Source organism: Oreochromis aureus, linkage group 9, assembly GCF_013358895.1.
Source record: "Oreochromis aureus strain Israel breed Guangdong linkage group 9, ZZ_aureus, whole genome shotgun sequence".
In the NCBI taxonomy this organism is placed as follows: domain Eukaryota; kingdom Metazoa; phylum Chordata; class Actinopteri; order Cichliformes; family Cichlidae; genus Oreochromis; species Oreochromis aureus.
Window position 1 is genome coordinate 3,465,106 of NC_052950.1, and position 17,785 is coordinate 3,482,890.

General features: G+C 43.7%; 1 protein-coding gene across 1 annotated transcript in view; it reads right to left on the reverse strand.

Annotated features, from left to right (window-relative positions):
- Window positions 1-17,785, reverse strand: part of scospondin (subcommissural organ spondin) — a 103,547-nt gene that overhangs the window by 20,265 nt on the left and 65,497 nt on the right. Inside the window, exons 91-109 of the mRNA XM_039617790.1 lie at window positions 16,866-17,018; window positions 16,712-16,758; window positions 16,462-16,632; window positions 16,201-16,377; window positions 14,665-14,820; window positions 14,509-14,589; window positions 13,765-13,924; window positions 13,530-13,576; window positions 13,249-13,452; window positions 11,770-11,931; window positions 10,867-10,983; window positions 10,606-10,744; window positions 10,259-10,444; window positions 10,031-10,034; window positions 9,604-9,729; window positions 9,368-9,522; window positions 8,358-8,404; window positions 5,219-5,430; window positions 4,189-4,284 (exon numbers count right to left, since the gene is read on the reverse strand). Coding sequence (XP_039473724.1) covers window positions 4,189-4,284; window positions 5,219-5,430; window positions 8,358-8,404; window positions 9,368-9,522; window positions 9,604-9,729; window positions 10,031-10,034; window positions 10,259-10,444; window positions 10,606-10,744; window positions 10,867-10,983; window positions 11,770-11,931; window positions 13,249-13,452; window positions 13,530-13,576; window positions 13,765-13,924; window positions 14,509-14,589; window positions 14,665-14,820; window positions 16,201-16,377; window positions 16,462-16,632; window positions 16,712-16,758; window positions 16,866-17,018 — 2,440 coding nt within the window. The remainder of the gene's footprint in view (window positions 1-4,188; window positions 4,285-5,218; window positions 5,431-8,357; window positions 8,405-9,367; window positions 9,523-9,603; window positions 9,730-10,030; window positions 10,035-10,258; window positions 10,445-10,605; window positions 10,745-10,866; window positions 10,984-11,769; window positions 11,932-13,248; window positions 13,453-13,529; window positions 13,577-13,764; window positions 13,925-14,508; window positions 14,590-14,664; window positions 14,821-16,200; window positions 16,378-16,461; window positions 16,633-16,711; window positions 16,759-16,865; window positions 17,019-17,785) is intronic.

Sequence of the window (17,785 nt, forward strand, 5' to 3'; positions counted from 1 at the left end):
GGAAGCAAGGATGGATGGAAGGATGGATGGAAGGATGGATGGATGGATGGATGGATGAAAGGATTGATGGATGGATGGATGATGGATGGAAGGATGGATGGAAGGATAGATGGATGGATGGATGGATGGATGGATGGATGGAAGGATGGATGGATGGATGGATGGATGGAAGGATAGATGGAAAGATAGAAGGATAGATGGATGGATGGATGAATGATGGATGGAAGGATGGATGGATGGAAGGATCGAAGGCTGGATGGATGGATGGAAGGATCAAAGGATGGATGGAAGGATGGATGGATAGATGGATGGAAGGATAGATGGATGAATGATGGATGGAAGGATGGATGGATGGATGGATGGATGGATGGATGGATGGATGAATGATGGATGGAAGGATGGATGGATGAATGATGGATGGATGGATGGGAGGAAGGATGGATCCCCATGCCTGTCTCGGTCTCTCTGTATTCAGTCTCTGTGATTACATTTGCAGTCCTGTCCCTGTGTCTTTGCCCTTCCTGCTCTTATGTTTCATCCCATCTCTTCGTCCGTTTTTCTCCAGTCGCAGTGTCAAGTTCACATGTCTAAATCTCAGTGTCACTTCCTGTTTAATTAGTCTCCAGTCTCATGTGAGATGTTCAACTTGCTTCCTCTGTCTCGTTCTGATTTTGGTTTTGTTGAGCTGTGTGTCTATGTGTCTCCATGTCCGTTAATATCCCCATTAGTCACCTTTGTCAGTTCCTAGCCACTGTTTGCTTTTATCAGTGTTAATAAAGCTGAGATTTTGAGTTTAGTGCTGTCTAGGTCTACTCCCTGTCTGCCACACACCCATACTTAATGACCACATTACATTTGTTTCTAATTTTGAATAAACTTCTGCAAAACTAACAACACTTTCCATGGTTGTTTTTAGAGTTAGCAAATGTTAGCGAAATGTTATGCAAGTTAACACAGAGTTGGTAAAAAGATATCTGTACAAAGATACTAAACTATCTTGTGCAGTTAGTTGGTGTGTAGACTGAGGCAGAGATGTGCACCGAAGAGCAGCAGTTGGCAGAACACCACCCATAAACCTCAGGAATGAAAAGCAGTGGGAAAAAAAACACTTTAAACAAAGAGAGGTATTGATAGAAATGTGTGATGTACAGGAGTTCTTTTCTTCCTTTCATGTGTGATAGATGTGGCGTTATTGAAGGAGCACCATCACACTTTCAGCTTTCTGAACAATACAGAGTTCAGGCAGGATGTAATTTGGGAATGTTCGGTTATTCCCCAATAGGATAATGACTCATCCTTCCAATCAAAGGCAAACAACCAAAGGCCAGAAGCAGTTATGGTGACAACAAAAGTAATATTACTAAACCGGAAATGTGTATTGCCCTTCAGTTTTAGAAGTTGACACAGCAAGACACCTTCTCCGCTGCTACGTTGGAACAGAAATCCTTCCACATGATGTAAGAGACCGTCTTTGCTTGGACGTAACCGTTTCGCTGCTGTGTCCTTATCTGTACTTTGCACAAAGCCTGACTTCTTTTCTTCACTAAGGGATATTTTTATTATCATGCAGAATTCCATCCATATATTATTTTCCCTACTTTTATCTTTTCCTTTGTGCTTTCTAATTCATCCTGGCAGACACGACCAGCGTGGGGGCTTCTGGACATGTTCACCTTTTTACAATGAAACAAACATGACGACAAGAATGAACTAAATAAGAAGAAAGGGTGAAAATTAGCGAGAAGAAACAATGCAAAATTAAGTTTACAAGAAGAAAAAATCATGACAGAACATGATGTGATGCCTCCACAGACCATAGTTACAGGGCAGCACTGAATCCACCTCCACGTGATACCAAAAGTTCCACCTGCCTCAGGAATACAAACATGAATTAATATTTTATACAAAGTTTGCTCATCTGCTCTGGGGTGTACAGCATGAATGCTCTGAATTCTCTTTGATGGCCAAACATTAACTGGTGTGTGACTAAGCACTGGGAGTCAGAGACCATCACCAGCACAGCCATACAGTTACCTAAAGCAGAGGAAATCTGTTTGATACATAATGTTATTAAGTTATCCAAAGTGTAATCTAAACTCCAGTTTACATGAAGTCAGAGACATGACATCAAATGCTGAACAGAAATGGATAATAAGCTGCTAAAGATGAGGTTGCTGTGCACACCTGTATGCAGGGCCTAGCACATTTTATCGACTCCTTTTTCTTGCCTGAGATTGTTTTTCCCATATTTCCCTTAAGGGCTTTGACCTAGCCCCGCCCAGAGTGCATAACCCACCCACCCAAAAAGCCAAAACAACCTCAAACAGGATTAACAATTCTAAATCACTTGCACTTGTCCATTACAATTGCCAGAAATTTTAAGTCCTTCAATGCATCAATCAATTCTTTTTCATTATCTAATATAAGACAATATAAACCTGAAATAATTTGAAACTAAATAAACAAGAAGCTGAAAACTTTTTGGTCTTCCATTTATGCAAGATTAGAGCTAATTTAGTTCAGTTAGTTAGTGAAGACACAGAGTACAAATCAACAAAACTATATTACGCTTAAATAAGTAGCCATTGTCTCACTGGAGGTAGAAGGCTATGGTGAAGACAAAAGGGCAGGCTCGTGGGAGGACTGGAGAGTCAGGTATTGATCTGTTTCAGCCAACATCCCACACATTCTTCAGCGGCAGAGCATTTTGTGCCTCACTCAGACTAATTTAGATGTTTGCAACCTCCAGAGATGTTAGGTGAGTTGTAGCACCCGGGGTAGCTGTGGCAGTTGACTGCACTGATGTGTTTGTCTGAGAGACTAATTATGCCTCTGTACGTAAATCTTTATCTCAGATTAGCCGTGTTTGCAGAAGGGCAAAGTGCTGGGACTGCAAATGCACATTTTAGGTACACGTTTGTCAGCAGCTGCTGTGTAGAAAATGGTTCCTCCTCATGTGTATGTTATTTCTGGGGACCAATATTTCTGTCATTTCAAACATCCTTAGAACACCTTCAAAACTTTAAGACACATCAGAACTCAAAAAAGCTGGACATCAGCACTGATATGAACTGGGTAATCTGTTAGAAACGCAAAGATTCCACATCATTTGTGGGAATTGATAAGTATCAGTCTACAGAGGGCTACATTTAAAAAAAACCTGAATATGAATTTTAATGAAATTTCATTGACATAACACAAAATGTTACTCTGTAGTTTCTATGGCCCCAACAAGCTTATATGCATGCCTGACAATGTTTAGGAGATATCCTCCCAGATCTGGACCAGGCCATGAGCTCAGTCTGAGGTGTCCTACTGGAGTGAGGGTCAGGTAAGCATGGGGGCCAGTCAATGGTATCAATTCCTTCATGTTGTAAGAACTGCCTGCATACTCTCCCCAGGATCACCAGGAAGAACCCAGGATGCACTGCACTGCTGTAGGGTGTCAAAATGGGTCCATAATGTCAGTCAGAGTACTGTTGCCTAGCCTCTGGAGGTCTGTGTGCTCCTCCATTGATACGCCTCCCCAGACCATCACTGACACCCCACCAAACTAACGTCCAGTTGCAGGCAGCTTCTCCAGACCCTTTCACGTGAAAAGCACGAGACACCAGTGGCGGACCTGCCAATTCTGGTATTCTATGTCAAATATAACAAAGCCGGGCAGTGAGCACAGGGCCCACTAGAGGATGTTGCGCCTCAGGTCACCCTCATGAAGTCTGTTTCTAATTGTATGGTCAGAGATGGTGCTCATCATGTTCCTCTTTACATGAGCAGATACCAGTCCTGCTGATGGGTTAACCCTGGTTGAGTTGGACTACCTGTGTAACCCCTGTAGGGTCCAGGTTTCCCTCAAGCTACCAGCAGTGACACTGACGCTAGCCGAGCACAAAACTAGTGAAAAAACAGTCAGAAAAGATGAGAGGGTAAAACGTGTGAGTGGCCTCCACCTTCAAACCCTCCTGTTTGGGGGAATCTCATTGTTGCTTCTCTAATGCAGCTGTTGTTCATTTCATTATAACACCTAAACTGATCAACAGCCCCTCTGCTACTGAACTGACCACATCAGTATCCCCTGATGTCCTCCGATTAAACAGTCCACCTTAAAAAGTCTGTATCTGTGTGTATATAAAGTAAAGTGAATAATCAAACCCATGTTGTTTTAGAGTGCAAGTGTCTGAGTCTCACCTCATCGCAGTAAAGTGGAGGGCACCTCAGCCGGCACAGTTTCCTCCCGTTCACACAGCTGCATGACAGACAGTCCTCCTCCCACTCTGATCCAGCCTGGCTCACACACACACACACGCAATATCCATATTTATACACCAGACGCTGTAATTGGGTTGATGCCTCAACAGCCCATTACCCTGCATGCACACTGGCATGAGTGCAGGTTTGATGAAAGTGCAACTAGTCTTAGGGTTTCGGAGCAATTTCTTCAGTGAATCCACCCAAACTGTTGTGGATTTCAGCTGATTGTGGCACACTGCAATGCTATAATTATAACAGTGCATTATACAGATGTATCTCATGTGTATGTGTTGCATATAGGAATAACTGTGCTCAGTTTTAGAAGTGGCTTTGCAGCTCACACTGAGCCATTTGGTAGCGTCATGGGGTGGCTGATTAGAAAACCATAGAGGGTCTTTATATGGACATGACTCAAGTAGCTGACAGAAAGAGAGAGAAAGAGTAGGCAGGCAGACGGAACGAGACGGGAGAATAACGGAAAAGCTGGGGCGGACAGAAGGATAGAAAGAAAGAGGAAGAGGAGGATGCAAGGAGAAAATGAAAAAACTGTGTGAGGAGAAGGCGAGACAGAGAAAATTAAAGAGAAAGACCTCAGAAAGAAAGAAGAGCAGACCTGACCTCTTGTCAGGGTAAGATTAATTGTTATAATCCTCTAATACCCACTCCTTCATAAATAATTCCTGGCAGGCTTGCCCAGTTGCCGTCCGAGTGCTGGCTTTAACAGCACTTCCTACATAATTGATGAGGGCTGAGGGCTGAAGGGGCACAGTGGCTTAATGTGTCCTGTTGAGCTTGTCACTCATCTTCTAATAGGCCCTTCTTTATGAGTAAATAACACAATGGGATTGAATGGGATGGCATGTAAACACTACACTAATGGTACGGAGGCGGGAACAATGGCTACAAGATGCCAAGTTTGCTGGGCAGCAGATGTCAGTTTCCTTTTCGTGCGCACGCGCCGACATACCTCCCACAGGACGCCCCGGTCATGGCAAGGGCAGAGGGCAGGGATGACGCACGTGCCCTCTGGGTTTCGGTAAAGCCCCTCCTGACACACGCAGCCTTCAGCAGAGTGGCTGCAGTTGACAGGAGAGGAGGAATAAATGTCCTGGCAGCTCCTCTCACACAGCAGGATCTCCTCTGATGTCGTCCTCCTCCACTGCTCCCCATCAGGACACGCTGTACAGGAGGAGAGGAGAAAAGACGGGGACGGATGGTACGATGGGAAGATGGTAGGGTGGAGTGGAAAGCATTTAATGATGAATCAGGAAGGAGAAAGGAACAATGGGGATCCAAAGAGGGGTAAGTATTTAAAGGATGCAGTGATAATCACAAATTTACTCGATCGTGCAAGCAATCAACAGTAAAATATCAACTGTCTCCCTTCCTCTCACTCACCACAGTCAGGGGCGATGCAGGTTGTTGTGCGGAGGCTAGGGCCTTCACACGGAGCCCCTCCATACTGGCTTGGCTCCAGAACAAATCTGATGGAGCTCTGCTGTCCTGTACCACAGCTGGCTGAACAAGGACTCCACTGGGACCATGTGGACCACTGGCAGTCCACTGGAAGGACATAAGAGGGTGGGACATTCAGTCTTAGCACTGGTTTTAATGTACATTTATCTGCAGCAGGACACAGGAGGAAACTGTCACCTGACCACTTCAATGTACCCAGGAAATTATAAACTTCCTAAGAAGTTGGGATATTTTACAGAATGTTATAAAAATGTTATATCACGTTAAATCAAAACTCCGTCTCCTAACACAGTCCATGACTGCACACAGTAATGCAACTTGAAACTATATTATGCGAGGAGGAAGCCACACGCTAACGACGACAGGAATGAGTAGTCGGGGCCTGAGCTGATCTCAGATCGACCCAAAGAAAGTGGAACAGTGTTCTGTGGTCAGGTGAGTCCACGTTTCAGCTTGTTTTTGGGAAAAAGAGCATTGAGTTGTCCATACCAATGATGAAACCCATCATCCATATTACAATACACATTCTGCTTGGACTTGTGTGTGTGCGCTTGTCTGGCCTGCAGCCAGTCCTGTTCAATCTCCTACTGAAGATGTGATCACGAAGAGGGGACACAGACAACGGTAACTGCAGACTAAATGTCCAAATCCCAAACCACAACAGCTAGTATCCTCAACAACAGTCGCCTCAAGGCGCTTTATGTTGTAAGGTGGACCCTACAATAATCTATACAGAGAAAACCCAACAGTCATATGACCCCCTATGAGCAAGCACTTTGGCGACAGTGGGAAGGAAAAACTCCCTTTTAACAGGAAGAAACCTCCGGCAGAACCAGGCTCAGGGAGGGGCGGGGCCATCTGCTGTGATTGGTTGGGATGAGAGAAGGAAGACAGGATAAAAGACTAATGAAAAGATAAAGAAATAATAGTAAAATGTCTCCTTCACAGTTTTTGTTGAGTCTGCTGCAACCATCACAGTCTAAATGTGTGCATATTTACAGGATACGTTCTATTCGGTCAGTAAAAGCATTTAAAATCTTTTAGACTGAAATAAATCTTCATGTGAATAAACTTAATCGTAGATTTGTTTCTTTTTATTGCATTTCCAAAATGCATAAAACAGTGAAATATCTTCTGGGTTGCATGCATCAAAGTTTCTACTGATGAAGCCATCTGTCGACAGCTACACCCGATTGGAACTGATGCTGAACTAGGCAACACAGTACACCCAATCAGTTTGTGTCTTATGTTTTCTTTATGCTTCATCGTAGTTTGGTAGGGAGGGAAATAACGGCAGGGGGCTTTGGCATGAGAGCACACATGCAGCACAGACCTGTTTCATGTCTTGCTTTTAAAAGTGTCCAAAAGTCCAGTAGGTGGGTACTGTAGTGGGTTTATTCTTACATACTTAAACATAATTTGTTTACTGGTCATGATAACATTTCACTCACCACCTCCTCTCCTACAGCGCTGCCAAAACATCTGAAAACAACATAAAACACTAATCTGCTTTCTGCCTAACTTACTAATTTTGAATCAAATGTACGGCACCTGTCGAACAATCCAACACGACAGATCAACTGCTTTATAGTACAAACATCCATTTTTATTTCATGCATTAATGTGATATTGTGCATTAACATCCTTTCTGTGTTAACTTGGTTTCCTCAGAATGTTGATGAGAGGATTCCTGTTAGATTTTTTACAAGCCTATTAATTACAGTTGCATTAATATTATATTCCCAATATAACATTACACTTTTTGTAATGATTTTTTCCATGCACTTGTTGGCCAACAATCACATTTACATGAGCTGGTTTTCTTCTTTTTGCTCTTTCATGGGCCCAATCAGGCAACATCTTCTTATTACTGTTAATAAAGGCTAAATAAAGTGCGATATCACTCCTACAAACATTAGTGCTCATTTTTCTCACAGTTCTTGCCAGACTTTGGGTTTCCTAAACACCCAAACTGAAGTTGTGCGTGAAGCTGTTATCATGAAAAATATTATATATGTAACAAAATAACACCTATGGTGAAAAAGGAAGTCACTACAACCAACGGCACAATTACAAATCAGCAAGACAAAACACAAAAACCACAGAGCTGTTTGCAGATTCGAGGCTCTAAGAAGATATTCACAGATATTTCTCTAACCTCTAGTTTAAGAAAATATTGCAAGGGCCACAGTAAAGTAATGTCTGGACAGATGTGTGAGAAGAAGATGAAACAGATCCCATCTGCAACTAAAATGTTCAGTAATGTGATTGAAATGAGATCCTCTTTTATTCCACATTAGGATTAATGATACTGTGAAATGGAGAAACAAGGCAAGTTCAAACTCTGACGTTGATGTGATCTGCTCTTGAATCAAAATCAAAGCAAAGCTCACATCATGAAATTGTACGTTTATGACACAAAATCCCAGTAATGGCCTGATGAGACTGTAGCGCAGTTATTTGGGCCAACTGTTGCAGCAGCAGCTGTCCCAACTATAGATAGGTTGACATTTTTATCACGACCCTGCCAGTTCAACCGAAGATTATTGTTGCTGACCGTCGCTTTCATTGCTTACAGAGAGAGGCCCTATAAGGTTCAGGAAATGCAGCTGTGACGAAGCATCACTCACCCTCACAGGGCTCTGAGGTGCAGTTGAACATTCCACCTTGGCACACGCTGGAAGGAGCGTAAAAAAGTCAAGTGAGTAAAATTAGATGAAAGAAAAGTCGAACTGAACACCGAGGCTGAACCAGCCACACACAGTTGCCTACCAGCCTACTGTAAGGGTACATATTACACATATAATCTTCTATTTCATCCTTTTTGAATATAATTACACATCCACAGCAGCTTAGAGCTGGAACATTTCGGACACACAAGAAGCTTAACATTAACTTATTAAAAAGCGGTACAATACAGGACCTTGTGTCAAAGCACAGAGAAAGATGAAAGTTGCTACTACAGCCTCCTTTTTCTTTTAATTAAAACAAAAATAGACGGTTTGATAAAATCGACCTGACTCGGGCAGAAATCATGTTCATGAACAAGGTACCAGTCATTTAATTGACTTTATTTATGGTATGTCTCTTTATTCTGAAGAAATACTGAAGAAATACTCTCAAAAATGTAGCAAATGTAACGTTAATTGCTACAATTAAATGTCTTGGATCAAAATGAAACACAACAATGAATAAAATGATACATTTCTTTGGGTTTGAATATTGTTAGAAACATTAAATAAAAACTTAAATCATCGGTCGAGTCATTTTTAAACAGTGCAGTGTGGATGGACTGCTTCTTTTTCTGTTTTTTACTCTACTCGAGCACTCTATGCATCGTTTATTCTCCCATTCATGCACTTTTCACTGTGTCTCAGTGTTTTCTGTCTGCTTTCACACAAAATCTTACTCTAATGAACACATCAGGAGCAACTGGGGATTCAACATCTTGCCCAAGGATACTTGAGCAGCTAGGCATTGAACCACCAACCTTCTGATTAGTAGATGACCTGCTCTACATCCTGAGCCAGAGCCAGCCCAAAAATGTAAGCGTCACATATTACAGTTTTAAAGCCGCTGGTTCAACTACCTACAACACGACTCAGTGAATGACTGGACTACGCCAAGAGTAACAGATCACCATGTATTGCAGAGGTGCTGAATGGCCGTTCCCGGTGGCATCAGAGCTTCCGTGAGGTACTCGGAGCTGACATTCCTGCTTTGAAAATCAGCCGGCAAAGAGAGCGGTGAACAGGGACAGTCAGCGTGAGTCACACAGGAGCCCCTGTGCAACACCTACAAAGGACACGATGAGACAATGAGTTAGGACTCAGATCTGCTGTCCAACCACACACACACACACACACACACACAGACCTGTCCAGGAGGGCATGTGCACCCCGGCGTGCAGGGTCCAGGTAAACACTGAGTGTGTGGCCACAAGTCCTCGCAGGTATACGGACAGGAAGCTGAACAATCACTGAACACCTGCGTGCCGGGACACTCTGCAAGGAACATAAAACAAATGACCTCAATTCAACAGATCAGCATGCAGACATGTGCGCTGATATATTCACTTTATATTCACTGTGTTTGCCTTGTTAGAATTAATATAACTGTAAACATCACTCATTAGGACTTTGATGAGCTGCTTGACAACAGTTTTACATCATTTGAACTCCAGTGGCATCTGTCAGTAGAAACACAAAGTGCACAGTGTTGTGTGTGCTTGTGTTACCGCGCAGGCAGCTGTTGGTGTTACAGACAACGTGTTGTTCAAGTGGTCCAACACAGGCTGTCCCACCGGGCTCTGGCTCTTGAAGGACCGTCTTGTTCTGCACTGACAACCCACCGTCACAGGAGGCGCTGCACTCACTCCAGGCCGACCACTCGCTCAGCAAACAACCCGCTGCAAAGAGAGGCGGCGAGTTAAGCAGAGATTAAGGAGGTTAGTTTAAGGAGACGCCAGACTTGGAGGTAAAATCTCAGGATTTTGGGTGGATATTTCTTCTATGTCAGACCTGGACACGACGGCAGATCACAGATTTCTGTTTGTGTGATTTCGGCACAGGGCGGGCCACCCTCTGTGTCCTGGCAGTGGCGTGTCCTGGTTCTCTGGCCTCGCTCACATGAAGCTGAGCAGGCGCTCCATGGACTCCAGGGCTCATAAACTGGACAGGGAAGCTTGGAGCACACCACAGTGCCATTCTCACACACACTGCACACGGAGGGGCGTTAAGAGAGGTCAGATGGAGCAAAGTTTCTAAACTAAACGGTACAAAAAAAGACTGGAGAGTTTAAAAAACTGCTTTATTAGTCCCAACTATACCCAGACTTCAGCTCATAGCAAGCTTAAAATTCACAGCAAGCAGTTCTCACCAGGTATTACAGTCCACAGTAAACTCCTCTTCAGGGTTGAACTCCAGTGTCCCGTTGCCTGATGGGATACCACAACGACATTCTGTCACTGGCACACAGCGGCCATCTTGCAACAGCTGTCCTTCTGGACACCGACAACCTGAGAAGACAACAAACAAAACAAGAGGCAGAAAAGTAAAGAAACACAGAGAAACATTTAATATCATGTACACAGAGTAAGTAATGAAAGTCTTATATTAGGAAGATGTTATCCATGGTTACCCGGGTGACAGGCTCCTTGGAGACACTGCACATGCTCCCATAGGTCAGTGCAGCTGCGAGGACACTTGTTGGCACAGCTGTCCTGGTAGGCTCGATCCCTGTCCTCACAGCGCTCACCTAAAAAAGCAAAGAAAATCATGCCTGCACTGCAAAATGTGATCTGACGTAGAAACAGAGTTAAGCATGGTGGTGGTAGTGTGATGCTGTGTGACTTGGAGCTGTAGCTGTATCTACCCACCCATGTACACACACAGACTAAATACAGTACGTGAAACACCATCATTCCAGAACGTATTTAACAGACTTTTACTCGTTTAGTACATCCTGATTTATTTTATTTCAAACAGCTTCAGAACTAATGGAACTTCTTATAAAATTCTCCTTTTTAAGCTATAAAGACGTTTGACTGGAAATTCATTGAATCGGATTATTTTTCTCTGAGGTGTCGTTTTTTTATATACTTTTTACTTGTATGTCTAATTTCCTCAGACTTCTTTCCAAAAATGTGTAGAAGTTCCTTCAGCTGCTGAAAAGAAACACTAATGACTAAACTGGAATTTTTGCATTAGTTCAAAGTGAAAACACTAAAATTCAAACACATAAATCTGTTTTTAACAAACCACGCTGACACAAACAACATGACCTGTCCAGCTCAGCCTCACAGCCTTTGAGGAAAACATGTTCTGGAATTTTCACTGCTTAAACCAAATCGTCCAATAGCCTTTATTTTTAGGGGCTTTTGCAGTCATCTTCAATCTCATATACATGAACAAATTCTGTAACTAATGTTATCTTTGAAACGTATCTGGATCCGTCTGATCTACACTGACGTTATGATCTACACCACTGATGTTTAATGCCTGTTGAGTTTGAATGCAGTTTTCTTTTTAAGCACACATGTACCTGGGCAGAGTGCCGTGTTGCATCCTTGGGTCTGGGTCTCTTGGCTCCTACACTGGGGTCCTGCAGGAGAGGCCAGGGGCTGTCTGTAGCGCTGCCTGACTCCACCGCTGCACGGCTCAGCACACGCTGTCCAAGCACTCCACGCACTCCACTGACACACATCTAGAAGAGCAGAGTGACTATCATAACTAACCTAACCTTGGAATTATCCTAATTATACAAACTGACAGTGACAAATACAGAAACTTTAAGCGTGTCATTTTAGATGATGACGACAGAGCAACAAACACAATGTGCTTATGTGCTGTTTGATTTATATGTAAGAGACACATTTTAGTTTGCTCTTGCTGAGCAGTATTTAGGGATCTCAGCTCACTATGACCAAGTACCAGGTTTCAGCTGTTTGACATGCAAATTAAGCTGGGACAGTAGTAATTCAGAGCCATTCTCCTTCTTGTGTAAAAAATGGATGGATGACAGAGTTAAATTCGAGATGAATCATCCTTTGCACACACATAAAAGCAAACCCAACCACCCTCACGTGCCTCAGCGGACACATGAGCGTTAAACCTATCCTTTTTTTCTCCTTTGGGGAATAAAGTGAGTCAAAATAGCAGGAAAACACCATTTTTCACTGAGCATACTGATTAAGGCCTCTTAACTGTCTGCTGATGGCAGCTGTGACTGACACACAGTAAACATTTTCCCTCACAGACTCCACATGTCAGAATAACATCACTCTCATCACTAGATCCAATACATTTATTTAATAAACTGAAACAGTTTAAATGTTTGCCTGTTTATAGCTTGGACATTATCGGTGTCTCTGCACTGCCTCACGTGTTTGGAAGCCGTTTATTCCTCGCTGTGTGTAAGACTCGAACTGTCTTTATTTAGATGAAAAGAATATGGTTTGAAGTGCACGCATATATTTCAAAACAAAATTACCCCCCTTTCCTTTCCAGAGAAAACCGCGCTGCAGTCATTTCATCACCCTCTGACCAACTGTGCAATTCATTTTTTTCTTTGGAGTCATGCTCGTCGAGCCCTGACTCATTCACCCACTGTTTGCATGCAATCTGTGTCAAACTTTTACTGAGAGAGTCTCAGACAGAGCAGAACTGTCCTTTGGTTTTCTTTGCTGAGGTGTACAAAACCACAGAACTGGTGCCTACAAAGACCCAGACCCGGTGGAGGAGGTGGTCTCAGTCCTCCAGTGCAGTTTGTTTATGGTGTGAACGTGATCCAACCTCAACCCGACCCAACCTCCAGGTGTACAGTGCAATTCTGACCTAAAACAAATCTTGCAAAGGTCAGTATGAGTTTGCAGATAGCAGTAAAATCTCCCTGCTCCTGAACAAAGCGCTAACATAACAGAGAACTTTTACTTTTGTTGCTCTCACCTCAGTCCCATTGGGCCAATAAGACGACTGAATACTCTGACATGAAACAAACTCGTGGTGTGAGCATCTTTGTTACCTCTGCAGATGTTAGCATCTGGACATGACCTCTCCTCTACCAGCAGTCCTGGACACTGGCTCTCCTCCTCTTTAGTGACTGGAAGACCAGAATCCAGGTCCAAACAGGCTCGAAAGCGCCTCTGGATCGAGACTGTCTGCGAGCTGTTGTGCTGCAGCACGCAGGGAGAACAGCGAGTCCAGCCCGACCACTCGCTGAGGACGACTGAAAGAAGGAGAGAAAGAAAGATTCAGGTTCACCGTGTTCAAAGAGAACCTCTTTTCATTACTCTGCTCTCTTACCTTCACACTCTCTCATGTCGCACTGCAAACTCCCATCATGACAAAGACTGAAGGACATAGAAGTCAACAAAATGGATAATAATAACAATCTGTCAAACAGTCACAGCCCAGACAAAAAGACAAACTGCACCAACAAGCTGGGAATCACAAAGAAAGAGCAGAGAGTGACGACGACACTGTGAGAAAACATGCGCTACATTATTTGGTGCAACAGGGGCTGATACAGAAAACTGACCAGGTACTGCAGCCTATGGTGACCGTGGCCCCCTGTGGGACCGTGACAGGTGTGGGTGGATCTCCTGAAGCTTGGTGCTGCAAGTGGATGCAGCCACATTCCTCTGGAGGAACACAGCTCCCATTATACTGCAGCAGGCCCTGGAAGGAAAAACACACATCTCAGAAAAAAGAAGAAACAGAACAGCGATCGGATCTTTGTCTTGGTCATTTTTCCACACAGAGGTCAAAAACTGATTCACAAGATTAACAAGTAAACTGGTATCTCCTGTGTAAAGCAGTGACAGCTGTGAGTGCACCGCTGGTGATCTACTCCCTGATTTCTGTCCCTCTGTTGTTTGGGTGGATCATCAGTCTGTCAAAGGTGTTTCACTTTCTTTGCAATAAATCTGAGCAGGAAGCATCCAAACTGGGACAGACAACATTATAAATTTGTCAGTGCAGCTCACATCAAAGTGATGGATTAACTATGATAAAGTACAGCACAGACTCAAGCCAATGCATTTGTCCCACGTTGCTCTCAAATCACGTGCATTTAGATGCAGAAGTAACATCAATGTAGAATTCATACTTCAGCCAACTGTGCTGTTTGAAGCAGCTTAAAATCCAAAAACCAAACCAACAAAACGCAGCTATTAACACCTGTTGCATTATTTGCTAATCACATTTGTTCTTTCATTACAACTGCATTCATTACTCACCTGTGGACAGTAACAGCCAGGTGTGCACTCTCTGACGCCGAGACACAGATCTTCACGGCCATGCAGTTCACACTGCTTCTCACAGGGAGCGCCACACGCCGAGTACACAAACGGGGCTTCGCAGACTTCTAACAGGAAAAGACATGAAGCGGTGAAGGTCCTGAGGGCACCTTAAGCAGTTCTAAGGCTAACGAACTCACCATCACAGTGGCTGAGACTGCATGCCCGGCTCTGTGTTTCCACAGGAGTGCACTGTTGGCCCCTGGTGGGTGAAGAGAGAGCTACACGGTAACGCTGCTGCCTCTGGGACGCACAGGAACACTGAGACCAAACACTCCACGCTGACATGGGACAGCCTGCAAAAGACAAGAAAACATTCAAGTGCTCTTCCTGCGATTAACGAGCGCTTAATGTCATTTGTGAGTCACTTCAACGTAGAGTCGGCTCTTCAGTTAATCGTATACTATGGCATCATTTTATAAGTCAAATACTTGCTCACCCTCTTCTACACTGGCTTTAAAAAAATAAAGCACAATAAAAAAATGAAAAATTAGCAAGTCAGTGAATCTCAAACAGTCTGGAAGCTTCTCACAGTCTAACACAGGTTTGAATGTGAGGCTCCAAAGCTCTGTTTAGCTCTTCTTGTGCTTTTCTGTCATTTTCTATTTTGTACTTACCTTTCATTCCTGTTTCACATACTTTACTTCCTGCCCTTGTGTATTTCCTGCCTGCCCTCATTTCTTCTGCCAGATCATCTTTTCCCAATTTGCCAGGTGTTCCAGGATTTTGTTTTGTAGTATTAGTAATGTTAAGGGTCCGATTTGTTTTGTGGGTTGCACCCTGTACACTGAGCTCTGTTCACTCAGTAGAGACTGTACCTACCAATCCAGGTTTACTCAATAAAACCTGCAATGCACATGTGTGCAACACAGAAATCAGCAGATGGAAGTTAGCTTATGGACAGCTCAAAGTGAAATTATTTCACTGATTTAATATTCTCTGTGTCAAACATCTGCAGTCTGTGTCCTGTTAGCTACAGTTCAGCAGTGTAAAACAGATTGGGATCAACCACAAAAACATTTTTTGCATATGCGACTGAATTCATGTGAATTCCTGCGACGATGTAGCCTATTTTGCACAGCTGTAACTTTACTGCATGGCTTCGTCCTGCGGTGTAAGATACAGCTCAGCAGGTTGCATGTATGAAATATATTCCTTCAACAGAAAATCTATACTATACTTACAACATCATCAGTGGAAATCAACGAATCAGAGACTTATAAAACAAACTCTGCATAAGTCACTATGGCGACCTAATAAACAAAGATCCAATAAACCCTTTAATGTCACTTTGTGGTTCCCCAGTCTAGTCTCTAATGTTGTGTCCCTACCAGTACTGTGGTCTGTGTCCATACAGCTCATAAATACTGACTGAGAACAGTTACTACCTGATGTCATGTTTGAAAATGTGTAGATTACCTTATAATATATTAGAATAACTCTGCGTTCATCAGTAACAATCACTGCAACTATATCCAGTTGTTTGCTGAGATAATAAATCATTAATGAGCCTGGACTCAGCTGAAGTCCCTCTGATTACAATGGCTTCTCAGAAGAGACAAACAGAGCCGTCAGCTGTTCAAAGACAAATGCACAACACAAACACTGATCGTGGCTGTTAGAGTGTCTGGCTTCAGTGCATGCAGCGCAGTGCTGCCAGGTTTGTGTCCGAGTACCTGGACAGGGCTGTTTGTAGCACAGCTGCGTCTCCACACTGTTCCTTTCAGCCTCGATCTCAGGGGGACACGCCGCATCTCCTCCCTGCTCGCACACACAAGCCCTGTGTCGTGATACAGACCCCGCCCCGCACGTCTGGGAGCACGGTGACCAAGGAGACCAAGGGCAAAGGTCATCTGTTGATACAACAGTAAATGACATTCTCTTAGATTAAAAAGATTATGTGGCTTTTTTTTCTTTACTCGTCTTAAGATACAAACCCAGGCACGGAGGGGTCTGACAGTCCTGTGTTTCTCTCTCTGGCCCACTGCAGTGAGACCCATTGTTTCGTGGTGGGGGGTTGATGCAGGCGCGGGTTCGAACATGTGTGCCCCGACCACAAGTCACTGAGCAGTCAGACCACACCGACCAGGGGGTCCAAGCACCATCCACTGGAAACAAAACAGAGGATTTTCACAACTTTCTTTGCAAATATCTGCGACACTCTTTGACAGAAATACAGCGACGCACCTCTGCAGTCAATGTCTTGGCAGAAAACTCCCTCTGGAGTGCACGTGCTAGAAAAAAAACAGGCAGAGGGAGCGCCTAAAGCACAAAGTAGTATCGCTGACATTTAATTGTTTTTGTCATTAACATCCATTTCCTCTGTCCTTATCTAACCTACCATTGTTTACATTCTCCTTGGAGCCAGGTGTCACCCACACTGAGCGTCTGGTTGTCAAGGAGACAGAGAGGCGGGCAGGTTCCTGGACTGCAGGGTCTGTGCTGGACCTCCTCAAAGTGGCAATGTGTTCCCTCAGTGTCTGGGGTCAGAGACCTGGCACATAACATGAAGAGCAGGTAATCACAGCGGAATACACCAAAAACCAGTTTAATACTACTGCATATATTTATATCCACGGATAATACTACAGAAAAAGTAACCATAGACAATAAACCAACCATCACGCTCTTTTCAAGTTTCATATATTTAAGACTCACAGTCTGAGTCAGGGTTCAGAAAACGTGTCACGGCTGTGTGCAGGCAGAAAAGGACCCAAATGCACACGTGAACTTTAAATAGCTTTATTGCTGGACACCAAAAAACCTAACTAAAGTTGAATATACAAAATAAACTTGGCAGGCAGAACACAGATGAGTATGAGGGAGACTGCGACACAGAACTGGGGGAGACGCTGACATAAATACGCAGAAAGACAACGAGGGACGTGGGAGCACTCGGGGAACACAGCTGAGACGAATAATCGTAACTAGGCAAAAAGTACATGGAAACAAAAGACCTTCACAATAAAACAGGAAACCAGATGTGGAAGTGGAGGAGAGGGATAGAGGGAGCGAGGGAGAGAGGCAGACATGATAGGCTGGGAAAACAAGATGGAATAAAGCACAAGGAGAGGAAACAAGGCACAGGGACTCCCACCACTGTATAAACACAGACACCCAGGGGGAGACACCGAGGGCAAAGACACAAGGGGAAATCACATAAACAAAACTAAACCGAGCAGAATCAAAAATCACAAATGAACTTAACATAACACAAAAACACAAGAAAACTGAGAACGCTGGGTCAAAATGACCCAGGAC